This window comes from Medicago truncatula, chromosome 4 (genome assembly GCF_003473485.1).
Source record: "Medicago truncatula cultivar Jemalong A17 chromosome 4, MtrunA17r5.0-ANR, whole genome shotgun sequence".
Lineage (NCBI taxonomy): Eukaryota > Viridiplantae > Streptophyta > Magnoliopsida > Fabales > Fabaceae > Medicago > Medicago truncatula.
In genome coordinates, this window is record NC_053045.1 from 6293273 (window position 1) to 6307081 (window position 13809).

Here is a 13809-nt window from a genome sequence, read left to right on the forward strand (position 1 = left end):
AAAGGAAAAAGAACAAATCTTTGACATATAATGAGCAATAAATCAAATAGGATTCTCACTTTCATAACCATTAAAATAAAAAGATTACATCTGCAAAAAAATAACACATCTGCAACTAAGAACACAGCCTGTGGTGGGGACAGATGTGGGGGAAAGAGAAAGGGAGGGAGACGTGGAAGTAAGCGACGGAGGATGTTGTCGGCGGTGGAAGAGAGGAAAGAATGGAAAGAGACGAAAGTACTTTTTTTCGTGGTGTTGTTTTGTTTTGGTTGAGAGGTTGAAGAAAGTGTAGAAAAAATTCTAGTGTGAAGGGATTATAGTAAGACCAATGTTCTTCATCACTCTAATAGTAACATATGTCATTTTTGTTAAAAAATAAATAAATAATGTCTCCTACCGTAGAAGACCCATTCAAGTCTCCTACTGGAAACGGCACCATATGAATAGGGCTATTGCTGGATCAAACTCCATGGAGGCTCAATAATCAATTCAACGTATAAACATATTGTTTTATAATTTTTTCTTGGCTAAAATATGGTTTTGGTCCCTGCAAATATGTCTCATTTTGGTTTTAGTCCCTGTAAATTTTTTTTGTTGTTTTTGATCCCTGAAAATATGTCTCGTTTTGGTTTTGGTCCCTGACCCCACTTTTGTGATGATTTGCATATGTGGCACATGATGAGTGAACTCATTTATTAGAAAAATAGTCCCTGCAAAATCTTTTGATTTGTAAAAAGGTCCTGCAAAATATTTTACTTTTGAAAATAGTCCCTAACAAAAAAAAATTACAGGGACTAAAACCAAAACGAGTCATATTTGCAGGGACCAAAACCATATTTTAGCCTTTTTTCTTTATTCATGGATAACGAATACAACTAAAATACATATTCCTTGCCAAATTTTGCAGCTTTCCAAAGTCCAAACGCCTCCACGAATTTTTTTCCCATGTAACATAAAATATAAATAAAAAATAATCGCCTCCATAAGTCCATTAGAAACGAGGAATTTATTTTACTTTTACCACTTCCATTTCAACATATAATATAATATACCCACTATTAGCAAAACAAAAATAAAACATTACCTACTAACAAAAGAAAAACTTATATATACCCATATGTTTTTCATTTCCAAATCATATCCATCTTCAACACTTCCCATTACAAATAAACACAAAAACAAAGAAAGAGAAATAATCTATTGTTCCTTCTTTGCTAAATAATATCTCATCATATTTGCCAAAACTATACTTTTTACATAGAACCATGTCTTTCTCAACCAAATTGCCTTTGGTTTTGTTACTTTCTTCTTTTCTCATCCATACATCTTTTGGTATGTATATTATATCCTACAATTTTCAATTTCATTTCCTTGACATTTATTTATACGTATAGCATAATATAATTTTCAATATTATTTATTTTTCTTTGACTTATTTTTCATGATATATGCATATTAAAACTATTCATGAATATTTGTAGCTATGATGGTATGTGAGGACTTGCCAAAGGAAGTGTGTGCTTTCTCAGTAGCTTCATCAGGAAAGAGATGTTTGTTGGAGACTGAGAAGAATATCAATGGTGAAACCGAGTATCAATGCCGAACATCTGAAGTTATGGTGGAGAGAATAGCAGCATACATAGAGACAGATCAATGTGTGGAAGCATGTGGTGTTGATAGAAGTTCTGTTGGTATTTCATCTGATGCTTTCTTTGAGCCTTACTTCACAAGCAAGCTTTGTTCTCCATCTTGTTTCTCTAAGTGTCCCAATATTGTTGACCTTTTCTTTAATTTGGCTGCTGGAGAAGGTAAGACTTGTTTGTTAATGCACTATTTTATTTACCATCATCACATACATTTGTCAAAGTCAATGTGAATAAAAAAAATATTTTACTTCCCAAGACAAATACATGATATAAGAAAATAATTAACTGATTCAGTTCAAGTTGGTAATGAGCTATACTAGAAGATAAATCGTTCGGGAGAACCCAATTTCAAATATACGATAATTGCATAGGACTCTTATTTTTTATAGTATGGTTTTAACTCTTTTTGTTTTGTTATATACGATAACTAAGCTGCATTAATGTGACAACAGGAGTATTTTTGCCGGAACTTTGTGAGAAACACAAGACCAACCCTCGTCGTGCTACAATTGAACTTACTAGCTCAGGAGCTGCACTTGGTCCTGCTTCATCGATTTCACAGGATATTGCGTTAGCACCTGCAGCTGCACCTATTTCTGAGATTTCAGAGGACAACGTGCCCCCACAAAAACAACCCCTCTGTGAGGATAGTCCTTTGCAATTGAATGTCACCGCATGTGGTCAAACTCCGTGAAAGAAGATTGAATAATGGAGAGGATCTCAATCATGTTGGCATGTAATAATCAAGATTGAAATAGTTTGTGCTTGGTATTGTTTCATTTTTATGTTATGTAATATGTTTACAATTTCAGATTTGTTTAAGTTCTTGGTAACTCATTTGATATCTATCGTAAATTTTGTATCAATAAATTATGTACTTGCTTAAAACAATGATGTATCATAAATTAAGATCATATTTGATTCCCCTTTGTCTTAATGCTGAAGGAACCGTTAATAGACTTCTCGGTGGTACTTTCTGGTTCTGGAGCATGATTGTGCTCAATCCTCTAATCACCTGAATTGTGATTTAGAAGAATGAGTTGTTTCATCCTCCTTGCGCACAAGATCCTCTTCCTCATGACTATTGTGGGGTTCATCCTCACATGTGTATCATCAAAAAGACGATTATCATCTTCACGATTGCATTCCAAATTCTCGGGTTGTGGATCAGCGCACACATCAATCACATATTGATATTTATGCTTGCTAGTTCTTGCATCATTCGCTGGAGAGACAACAACAGGCTTTACCAGTAGGTTTCTTACCATTGACTTCACTTGTTCGAACTATAAGTCATGAATCCAAGTGAGAGCATGATATAGACCAAGAGCTTCTCCTATATCCATATCACACATCGATGAGAAGCACGTCGTATTTACAAGATCAAATTGACCCTCAACATCGCAAATGAAAATTCCAATCATCACTGGTTTTTGTTGCGATAAAAATGAAACTTTTATGTTGCACTTAGCATATATGTTTCACTTGTTACTCAAGAGTGCAAAGTGTTAGAGCCGCAGCAAAAATTTGGCTTCTAATAGTGATATGAAATACAATCCTCATTAAAATTGAAAGAGAAAATAATGTAGCCTGAATAATAAATTGTATGAAGAAATATAAATGTCTAAAGAAGAAAGATTAAACTTATGATAATATAAAATTGTTCTGCCCTGTTGAAGTATTCCATGATTTGGTTTTTATATGTTTCAAAATACTCCAAATTAATGTAGCAAAAAATGCTGCCCTGTGATCATTAGAAGTATGCAGCAGTTGCCAGTTGTACTTGTTCGGTGTATTGAATAATTAAAATCATTCTAGAGTACATAACCATCACACATTCCAAATATTTTTATTGGATTCGAAATTACATTATCAAAATGTTCCCGCATATCGAGATCAATTGTGTCAAAATGTACGATATATGAATCGCCACATGATCACCAAACATAGGCAACACTGACATTTCTTGGGGGCCTTCAGGAAATTATAAAACACGTGATAGTGGTGGTGACAGCATCTCAGATTGCACCTCTTCTTCTTGTCTTTGTGTCTATGCTCGATTTGAGAACACCGTTTTGCTTGCCGCTCTTGGCAAACAAAGGCAGCCGATGTAACTCTGCCTTGCCTAATACGATGTGCATCAGTAATTCTCTCCATTATTGAAACAAGGGAAAAGCAAACACAATTATAAACCCTACATACGACATAAACCTCAGAAAGCAAGGAAAACATAACATGCATAGTGTCTGGATTGGCCAATATAGATACAACCAACATTCGAATTGTACAAGTTGGACATAAACAGAGGAAAATGTGAACTAAAAACGAAAATGAGGAGAATTGATAACTTACCTCTTGATTATGGCTTCCAAAATGGTGAAATGCGAAGTTTGTAAGGTGGTTTAGATGGAAAATCAAGTATATTTTAAGGGTTTTAGATCATTTTTTTAATCAATTTGTTAAAGGGAAATGTAAAATGAACAGCCAAAAAGTTGTCCACACCGTATATTAATACGGTTTGTTATACAAATTAATTTTTTTAATCATTTTTTTTAACATTGGTTTGTTTGCCATGCTGAATTGCTTCATATGAAAGCTAAGGTGTGGAATACTTTGTCAATATAACATTACTCAAAATTAAAACAAAACCAATTTAATCACATCATTTAATTTAATTTTATTTTACTTTTTTCATTTGACTTGACTGTTCTTAAATGTTATTCATTTGTGGTTGTGCTTATAGAAAAGTTGATCTAAATGAGATAGCTTTTCATTTTTCAACTACGAAACATATTTCACTGTAAAAAAAAAAACAACAAAACATATTAATTTCTAAGTAGAGATATGAACCCTTTTGTATTAAATAGAATAAAAAACAGAACCAAAGAGTGAATATACACCCACCAGAAAGTATAACAAGTAACTTTTCTTATTGAGACAAAATTCACTGTAGATATCAAATGTGATACCAAGAGAAGAAACAATTCCAAAATTTGATAATTGGAGAACATGAAATAGTACATAACATAAAAATGAAACATTAACATGCCCAACTCAACTTGATTATTACATTAATCAAAACAAATTCAATAACAAGGAATTAATATATTTCCCTCTATATATCCTCTACTATAGTAAACATAGGAATATATAAATTTAATGTTTTGGAAAATTTACACCATCTCTCTAAAATTACAGAGAAGAAGGTGCAGCTGCAGGTGCTAACACAATGTCCTCTGAAACTGAAGAAGCCGGGCCAAATGCAGCTCCGGAGCTCACAAGCTCGACCATAGCACGACGAGGGTTGGTCTTGTGTTTCTCACATAGTTCTGGCAAAAATACTCCTGTTGTCACATAAATTTAAGGTTTGTTATTATCTATGCCAATTAACAAATCAAATAGAAAATAAACAAATTCCTATGTTACATTTTTTTTTTTTTTTAATTATTTCATTGTTTTAGTTGAGTACAAGAGCAATATATTCCTTGATTAGATTTGAAGTTAAAATATTTTAAGGTATTATGTTACTTTCTTATTGATTGTCGAAGGTAGGAGACAAGAACAGAACATGAATAAACATTGCTCTAAATGTAAGGAAAGGTGAGCATGATTATTTTTGTGAGAATTAAAAAGAACAAAACTTCCTTGCATAGAAGAATTAAAGAAACTTTAGAATAAAATATATGTCACGCTTTAGCCTCCAAAATTGTAGATATTGGACAATTTGGTCTCTTAAACTAATGAAAATACGAAAACATCTCTAAAATATACAAATCTTCATTCATCTTTATTTTTTTTAGTCAGTCAATTTAGTTTTTAAATTATTCTAGAGAAACCAGTGAGTTTCTATGCAGTATGGATACTCATCGGATTAGACGTGTCTTAGTGTCGGACTCGTGTCGTGTCTGACGCAGACACTACACCAACACAAATAACTATACTAAATCATATGATTTTCTCAAATTATTAGCAGTGTCGACGTGTTAATGTTTGTGTCGTGTCAGGTGATAGTGTAAGATTAAAAATGAACAATATTCTTACCCTCTCCAGCAGCCATATTGAAGAAAAGGTCAACAATGTTAGGGCACTTTTTGTAACAAGCTGGTGAGCAAAGTTTGCCGGTGAATTGTGGCTCAAAGAAAGCATCAGATGAAATACCAACAGAACTTCTATCAACACCACATGCTTCCACACATTGATCTGTCTCTATGTACTCTGAAATTCTCTCCACTATAACTTCAGATGTTCTACATTGATACTCAATTTCACCATTGACACCTTTCTGAGTCTCCAACAAACATCTCTTCCCTGATGAAGCTACTGAGAAAGTACACACTTCCTTTGGTAAGTCCTCACATACCATTTCAGCTGCAATAATTTATGAGTAGTTTTAATATACATATCATAAGAAAAATATTCAAGAAAAAAAATGAACAACTAATTATATTGAAAATAGTATAGTATAAAGAAAAACATTAATATACATACCTAAAGAAGCATGGATGAGAAAAGAAGAAAGTAATAAAACCAATGATAGTTTGGTTGAGAAAGACATGGTTGTAAATGAAGGTATAGTTTGGGAAAATGGAGAAATTGTATATAGGAAAGAAGGACTAAAAATGTTTTTTTTTTCCTTTGTTTTTGTTGTGTATTTAATGATATAAATGTTGAAGAACTATGATATGGAAAAGGTATCATATAGGTATATATATAGGCAAATTTGAAGTGGTAAAATTAAGACCCGCGTCTCTATTGGACTAATTGACGCGTTTAGAAGGTGAAAAAATTGGCCAAGTCTACGAATGTTTTTGTATTTAATTAAAAAATAAATAAAAAGTTTGGTTCTATATACTTTCTTAGTTCTTACGTTTAATTTTATCGTTGAATTGTATTCTTTGGTGGTTGATTTGATTTGATATTGGGGTACATGATTATTGACGAAATGTAAGACGTGTTTGGATGTTTGAACTAACGACTTTTAGAACTTTCCTAGTATAAATTAAGGATATAAGTCAATTTGTCAAATTCACTATTTGTTTATTTTCCAAGAAATTGCATATATTGTATCGGCGGCATCTTTGCTTCTAAACAATTTCGGAGAGAATAATGGCAACGTGTTTGTCATTTGTGGGGTAACGTGTGTGCCTAACAAAATTCAATTTTCCATTGATAAAGCAAAGTATGAAAAGCTTAAAATTATGAAATGTGAATAGAAAATTACTTTGACCTTAAAATAAAAGTTATTAGACCATCCACAATGGTAGGGTTTTAACTATTTAAGACCCGGTACCTAATAGGTACCTCCATTGTGGAGAAATTTTTTAGGGATCTTCCAAGACCCAAAGCACTCACTTAAGACTTCAATGCTTAAATGGGTCCAACATTATTTCAATTGCAATTTACCTTGGTTTTTTAATGTTATTGGTGGGTCCTATTTAAACCTATTGTTGGGAGATCTTCATTGCAGTGATTGAGTACCTATTATGTACTATTATAAAAAATAATAAAAAAGTGATGTGTCAATGTGGGATCTATTTAAGACCTCAAAGTTGAGGGTCCATTGTGGATGCTCTTAGAAGAATCTTTTTCAGCCCCATATCGTGGATTTGAGTCTCTTAGTACATGTTTGGTTACGCGGTCAAAACAGTCCAACACCTTCTGATCTTTCAAAAGCAATTTAGACGTGTTTGGTTCACCACATCGCCATCGTACTTTTGCAGTTTTAAAATCGATTCTTATAGAAGCTGCTCTCCCTAGCTTCTTGGAATCGAGTCTCTGCAGTGAAAATAGACAACCTCCATTTATCTATTTTACCTTTGAACCTCATCACTTTCTTTCACTTTTTTTCTTATTTTTGACAAATACCTTCAGCTACATGAGAAGTTTGTTACTTCATCTCACTGGTTGTTGCATTTGTGTTTTTTTGTTGCTGGGAAGTTTTATTTTTTGTTGCAGAAATCTCAAGCAAGGTTGAAGAAGACTCTGTTGAGGGAAGAAAAAGAAACAGTGGTTTTGTCGCGACTCCGATTTGTTTTCTTGTTACGTGAAAGCTGTGAAGCTCCGATACTTCAAAATGGATGACGTACCGTATCCCCTGCGTATCCTGCACCGATACCTGCCCGATGCTTCCCGATACGTATCGGGAGAGTATCCAAATATTAAATTTTATTTTTTAAGAAAATAATTTTCCGATACGTCCCGATACGCACGGATACTTGTGTTTTTTTTATATTATTTTGATTTCTGTGATTCTTTTTTTGTAAAAAATAAAAATAAAAATATTATATTACTATAATATATATACATTTCCTTTATCTTTCTTTGGTGCCAGTACGACCTACATCATACCACAGAAACAATTTCATCTTCCCCTTTTTAAAAAATTAGGGTTTCAACTTTTTCTTCCAAAGTGGTCCCCTTCCACTTTGGATATAGTGCTTCTTTTTTTGATCGATATAGTATAGCATTAACAATGTTCCTTTTGGATATAGTATAACATTGATATAACATTGATGGTGCTCTTTTTGATATATTTTGCGTATGTAATTGACTAATCACCACTCTCTTAATCGTCAATATTATTTATATTTATGTTAATGTGTTACGAGTCTAGTTTCTTGCGTTTGTTAATATATTTGCATATTAAAAAAAATGTTATAATTATATTATACATTTAATTATATAATTTTTTATTAACGTATCCCAGCCGTATCGTATCTCGTATCCAGGCTTCACATCGTGAAAGCCTATCAAAAAGCCTTTTTTAATGGCCAAATCATTTTTAAATTTATAAAATAAAAAAAATAATTGATAGTTTATAATAACTACCTAAATATGGAAATGCTCTAAAAAAAACGTAAAAATGGAATTGAAATTTGTAAAAAATAAAATAAATGAAATCTCTTTTAAATGCACATATAAAAAAACCCATTTTGATCATTTTCATAACTAAAATTAATTTTGACACAAAATATCCAAACAATATCTTTCATATGAATCATACATAAATCACTTTTCATTCAATTCAGTTTTAATCAAAATCAATTCTACAAAATCAATTCAATCAAAATCAATTTTCGTCACAACATAACCAAACACACACACATTCGGTTGAAAATAGCGACTGAGGTTTTGCTTGCGAGTTGGGTTTTGGAGGGGAGGGGTGGGGAATGAAAGGTTTATGGAGAGGTAAATCGTAGTCTGTGAGTTTTAAAAAAACAAGGAAAGATTTTTGGGGGTTTTGAACGTCTTCATTTGTCCAATTTTGCCCTCATAATAATTCAAAATTTCAATTTTAGACATAACCGAATCATTACGATCTCTTTTTCAAAAACAACTTATTCAAAACAACTTATTTATACAAAACAATTTATTACGATCTCTTTTTCAAAAACAACTTATTTATGCAAAACAACTTATTTTTGCAAAACAGCTTGTTACGATCTCTTTTTGAAAAACAGCTTATTCAAAACAGCTAATCTTATGAAAAACAACTTATTACGATCTCTTTTTAAAAAATAGCTTATTCAAAACAGTTTATCTTATGAAAAACAACTTATTACGATCTTTTTTCAAAAAACAGTTTATCTCATGAAAAACAACTTATTACGATCTTTTTAAAAAAACAGTTTATTCTAAACAGCTTGTTTATACAAAACAACTTATTACGATATCTTTTTCAATAACAGCTTATTCAAAACAGCTTATTTTTGCAAAACATCTTGTTACGATCTCTTTTTGAAAAACAACTTATTCAAAACAACTTATCTTATGAAAAACAACTTATTACAATCTCTTTTCAAAAAATAGCTTATTCAAAACAGTTTATCTTATGAAAAACAACTTATTACGATCTCTTTTCAAAAAACAATTTATTCAAAACAACTTGTTTATACAAAACAGCTTATTATGATCTCTTTTTCAATAACAACTTATTCAAAACAGCTTATTTATGCAAAACAACTTGTTACGATCTCTTTCTAAAAAACAACTTATCTTATGAAAAATAACTTATTACAATCAGCTTATTCAAAACAGCTTATTTATGCAACACAGCTTATTACGACCTCTTTTAAAAATCAACTTATTCAAAATAACTTATCTTATGACAAACAAATTATTACGATCTCTTTTTTTTTTTTTTTTTTAAAAAAAAGCTTATTTAAAACAGCTTATTTATACAAAACAACTTATTACGATCTTTTTTCAAATACAACTTATTCAAAACAGCTTATTTATGCAAAACAGCATATTACAATCTCTTTTTGAAAAACAGCTTATTCAAAACAGCTTATTTTATGAAAAACAAATTATTACGAAATCTTTTCGAAAAAATAGATTATTTATACGAAACAACTTATTACGATCTCTTTTTCAAAATAGCTTATTTCAAACAGCTTATTTATACAAAACAACTTATTACGATCTTTTTTTCAAAAACAACTTATTCAAAACAGCTTATTTATGCAAAACCGCATATTACAATCTCTTTTTGAAAAACAGCTTATTCAAAACAGCTTATCTTATGAAAAACAAATTATTGCGACATCATTTCAAAAAAAATAGCTTATTTATACGAAACAACTTATTACGATCTCTATTTCAAAACAAATTTTTTCAAACAGCTTATTTATACAAAAACAACTTATTACGATGTCTTTTTCAAAACAACTTATTCAAAACAACTTATTTATTCAAAACAGCGTATTTTTGCAAAATAGCTTGTTTAAAAAATAACTTATGTAATAAGCTAGTTTGTATAAATAAGATGTTTTGGATAAGCTGTTTTTGAAAAAGAGATCGTAATAAGTTGTTTTGTGTAAATAAGTTGTTTTGAATCAGGTGTTTTTTGAAAAGAGATCGTAATAAGTTGCTTTTCTAAGATAAGCTTTTTTGAATAAGTTTTCTTTTTTAAAAAAGAGATCGTAACAAGCTGTTTTGCATAAATAAGCTACTTTGAATTAGTTGTTTTTGAAAAAGAGATTGTAATAAGTTGTTTTGTATAAATAAGATGTTTTGAATAAGTTGTTTTTAAAAAGAGATTGTAATAAGTTGTTTTGTATAAATAAGTTATTTTTTAAAAAGAGATCGTAATAAGCTTTTTTTTTTATAAATAAGTTGTTTTGAATAAACAGTTTTTTAAAAATAGATCGTAATAATTTATTTTTCATGAGATAGGCTCTTTTGAATAAATTACAAGATAAATTACAAAGTATAACACAATGTATTGATTTTAAGAGAAACAAAAGGGTAAAATTATAACATAAACTCTCCCTCTCCTTTCCTTGTTAGTTTTCTAACTCCCAAACAAGTGGAATGTTTTCCCTCCTTTCTCTCTTCCCTCCCTTTCCTTCTTTTCCCCTCCTTAGCTTTTCAATTTCTTCCCCTCAAAACTTGCAAACAAAGCCAAAGTTAACTATTTGCGTAGAAAAGGCTAAATATAAAAATATATATGCATTTTATCGTTAACAAAGCTTTTTTTTTTTTTTTTTAAGGAAATAAGGCTCTTTTTGTTGTTGCTTAAGAGATAAAAAAAAATGTCAAAATAAGTCGACTATAAAACAAATAAATATATTTTAACATTTTTCTTTCTACTTATTTTTGACAAATAAACTCATTTATAATAGTAAAAAAATAAATTATCGAACAGGTAATTACTAAATATACTAACTTGTTCAAATAAAAATAATATTTATTGGGTAACCAAAGCTACCTCTTCCAAACGTATAGCTTTGTCCCTGATTGAAAGTTTGATCTCTAAACGGTGGGTATATGAAAAATATAAGTTCCAATATTTTGTTTTAGAGTTTATTATTATTTTGCCTTTGGAAAGAATTTTAGCTTACGTGCTTTGTAGTTTTATATTCAAGCATGATTTTTATATTAAAGCATGATTTTAACTATTTAATTTATCGATTCCATAAAAAAAAAACTATTTAATTTATCGATCTATTCATTTTTATAAAAATATATTTTAGATGAGTGCTAGAAACACATTATTTAACATATATTATTCATTCATCAAAAAACAGATATTGCTGGACACATTCTCTTTTAGTGCTAAAATCTTGTATGGGTCCTATTAAATCATGAGGATTTTATATAAATTACGTAGAATTCATGCAGATTTTACCTAATAAAATAGAACAGGTTAATGATTAGATTAAATTCGGAGGTCACGATAACTTTAATATAATTTTGTGTGATTTATAAAAGATAAAAATGAAAGAAAAATAATAAATAAAATAAGAAAAAGATGATATAAGATATAAAATCATTATGACTTTTCCATCTTAAAGTCCATGAATCTCATTTGGTTAACCGTTGTGCTGCTCAATTTAAATCAAAATCGATCCATTATTAAAAATCAAATCAAATCAAGTTTTGTCAACCCCAAACGACACTGCACGACTAGTTCAAAGTTGCAACTTGTATATCTAGCTTCACAAAACCATGATCATTGCAATGTGAGACTACGCAACGTAAAATTAATTTGGGGTCACACGATAAATTAACCAAAATCACATTAGCACACTCTAATTTTGATAAATTCAATGAAATATCAAACAGACACTAAATTTGAGAGTCTATCGTAAAAATGACTTTATAATTAATTTCTAATATTTAATGCTAGGGCGACTTAAGTAGGTGGCTCATCAAATTAGAGCAATATTTTTTGGTGACTAATTCCTTTGAGCATCAACAAAAGATTAATAAATTTAGCGTCTTGTTAACGAGTGCACCCAGAATATTCTTTAAGGATCTCAAATTTATATAAATTCTTAAAAAATTTAAATGTTTCAAATTTCAATACATTAAATACACAAATTTTCATAAAAACATACTATTAAAGGTGTTTGAAGAATGTCTCAGATACACTCGTTAATATTTCTCATAAATTTATTAGAGTTGCATTCACAAATTTTGATATATAGTATTTGATTAAACAAAAACATTTTTTTTAAAATTAGGTATCCGATTCAAGAAAAAACTATTTTTTTTTTTTAAGGAAGAAAAAACTAATTTGAAGGGGTTCAATTTCATATTTTACTTATGGGAACCCATTTAAAGTAAAAGCATATCTCTATATGATTTAGCTCATCAAAATTGACACCAGAGAGAATTAAATCTGAGATTTTGAAAAGAACACGCCAAAATGTCTCAAACCAACCAAAGACCAACTCTAAATGGGTTACAAAAATATTGATATTATCTCGTTCAATTGTTGTAGAATCTTATTATAAAATTCATTATTATGCAATACTACTTCTTCCCTAATTATATGATCCTCTTACCAAAATCACGGGAATAAAGAAAGTTGATAATAATATTAAATTTGTTTATAATTATTATTATTTTTACAATTTTATCCTTAAGAGAGAGTTAGTTTATGTTTTTAACATGATATTTATTGTAGATAGAGGTATGGTGGTAAAAAATAATAATTAATGTATTGGAAGTATCAAAGGGGTCTTATAAAATGGGACAATTTTTTTTAAAAAGTCTTATAATTAGGGACAAAGTAGTAACATTTTTTATATTAATTTTATGGATTTTTTTCGATGTCGCTCATAACTAGTATAATCAAAGATCCATGCATGAGTTGAAACGTGTCCTTGACGCTGTGGCCGTAACGGTATGCGCATATACATGTGTCATATTTTCCCTCCAAAATTCCAATTCCAATTGAATATAACTGGAATTTAGTTAGGGAAATCATTTAATAGCCGATCAATATGGTCAAATATCCTCAACTAATTTATCATCGTGAACGCCACATTAAACTGAACCTCATTGTTGCAACCGTCCTTTAAGGCTACTTATTACTTTTCAGTCATTTTTACATAGAAAAAAACTTTTTTTTTTTTTCTTTCAATTCATTGAATATAGATATGAGGTACATTTTATCAATATTATATATCAGATATATTAGTTTTTTTTTTTGGTGGAAAAAGAAAATGATTTATTAGTTATTTAATAAAATAAAAAATGACTATTTGTTTAAAATAATGACAGAATGAAATAAAAAATAAACTGGTCATGTTAATGTTTTTTATTTTTTTGAGGGAGGTCATGTTAATGTTAAGTGCACATATTAATGTTTTGCAAAATAAAAAATGAGTAATAATTGTTTGGTCACGAACACACTAAAAACTAAGTTATT

The 13809-nt window shown here is 29.8% G+C and overlaps 2 protein-coding genes across 2 annotated transcripts; one reads left to right on the plus strand and one right to left on the minus strand.

The window, feature by feature from the left end:
* Window positions 1-1149: 1149 nt before the first annotated feature.
* On the plus strand, window positions 1150-2583 carry LOC11422489 (uncharacterized). The gene is made up of 3 exons (XM_003604747.3): window positions 1150-1332; window positions 1482-1808; window positions 2099-2583. The coding sequence occupies exons 1-3, from the start codon at window positions 1266-1268 to the stop codon at window positions 2338-2340; spliced, it is 636 nt and encodes a 211-aa protein (XP_003604795.1). The 5' UTR covers window positions 1150-1265; the 3' UTR covers window positions 2341-2583.
* Window positions 2584-4485: 1902 nt separating this feature from the next.
* On the minus strand, window positions 4486-6327 carry LOC11422490 (uncharacterized). The gene is made up of 3 exons (XM_003604749.4): window positions 6135-6327; window positions 5688-6014; window positions 4486-4990 (listed from the first exon to the last, which is right to left on the minus strand). The coding sequence occupies exons 1-3, from the start codon at window positions 6199-6201 to the stop codon at window positions 4839-4841; spliced, it is 546 nt and encodes a 181-aa protein (XP_003604797.1). The 5' UTR covers window positions 6202-6327; the 3' UTR covers window positions 4486-4838.
* Window positions 6328-13809: the final 7482 nt, after the last annotated feature.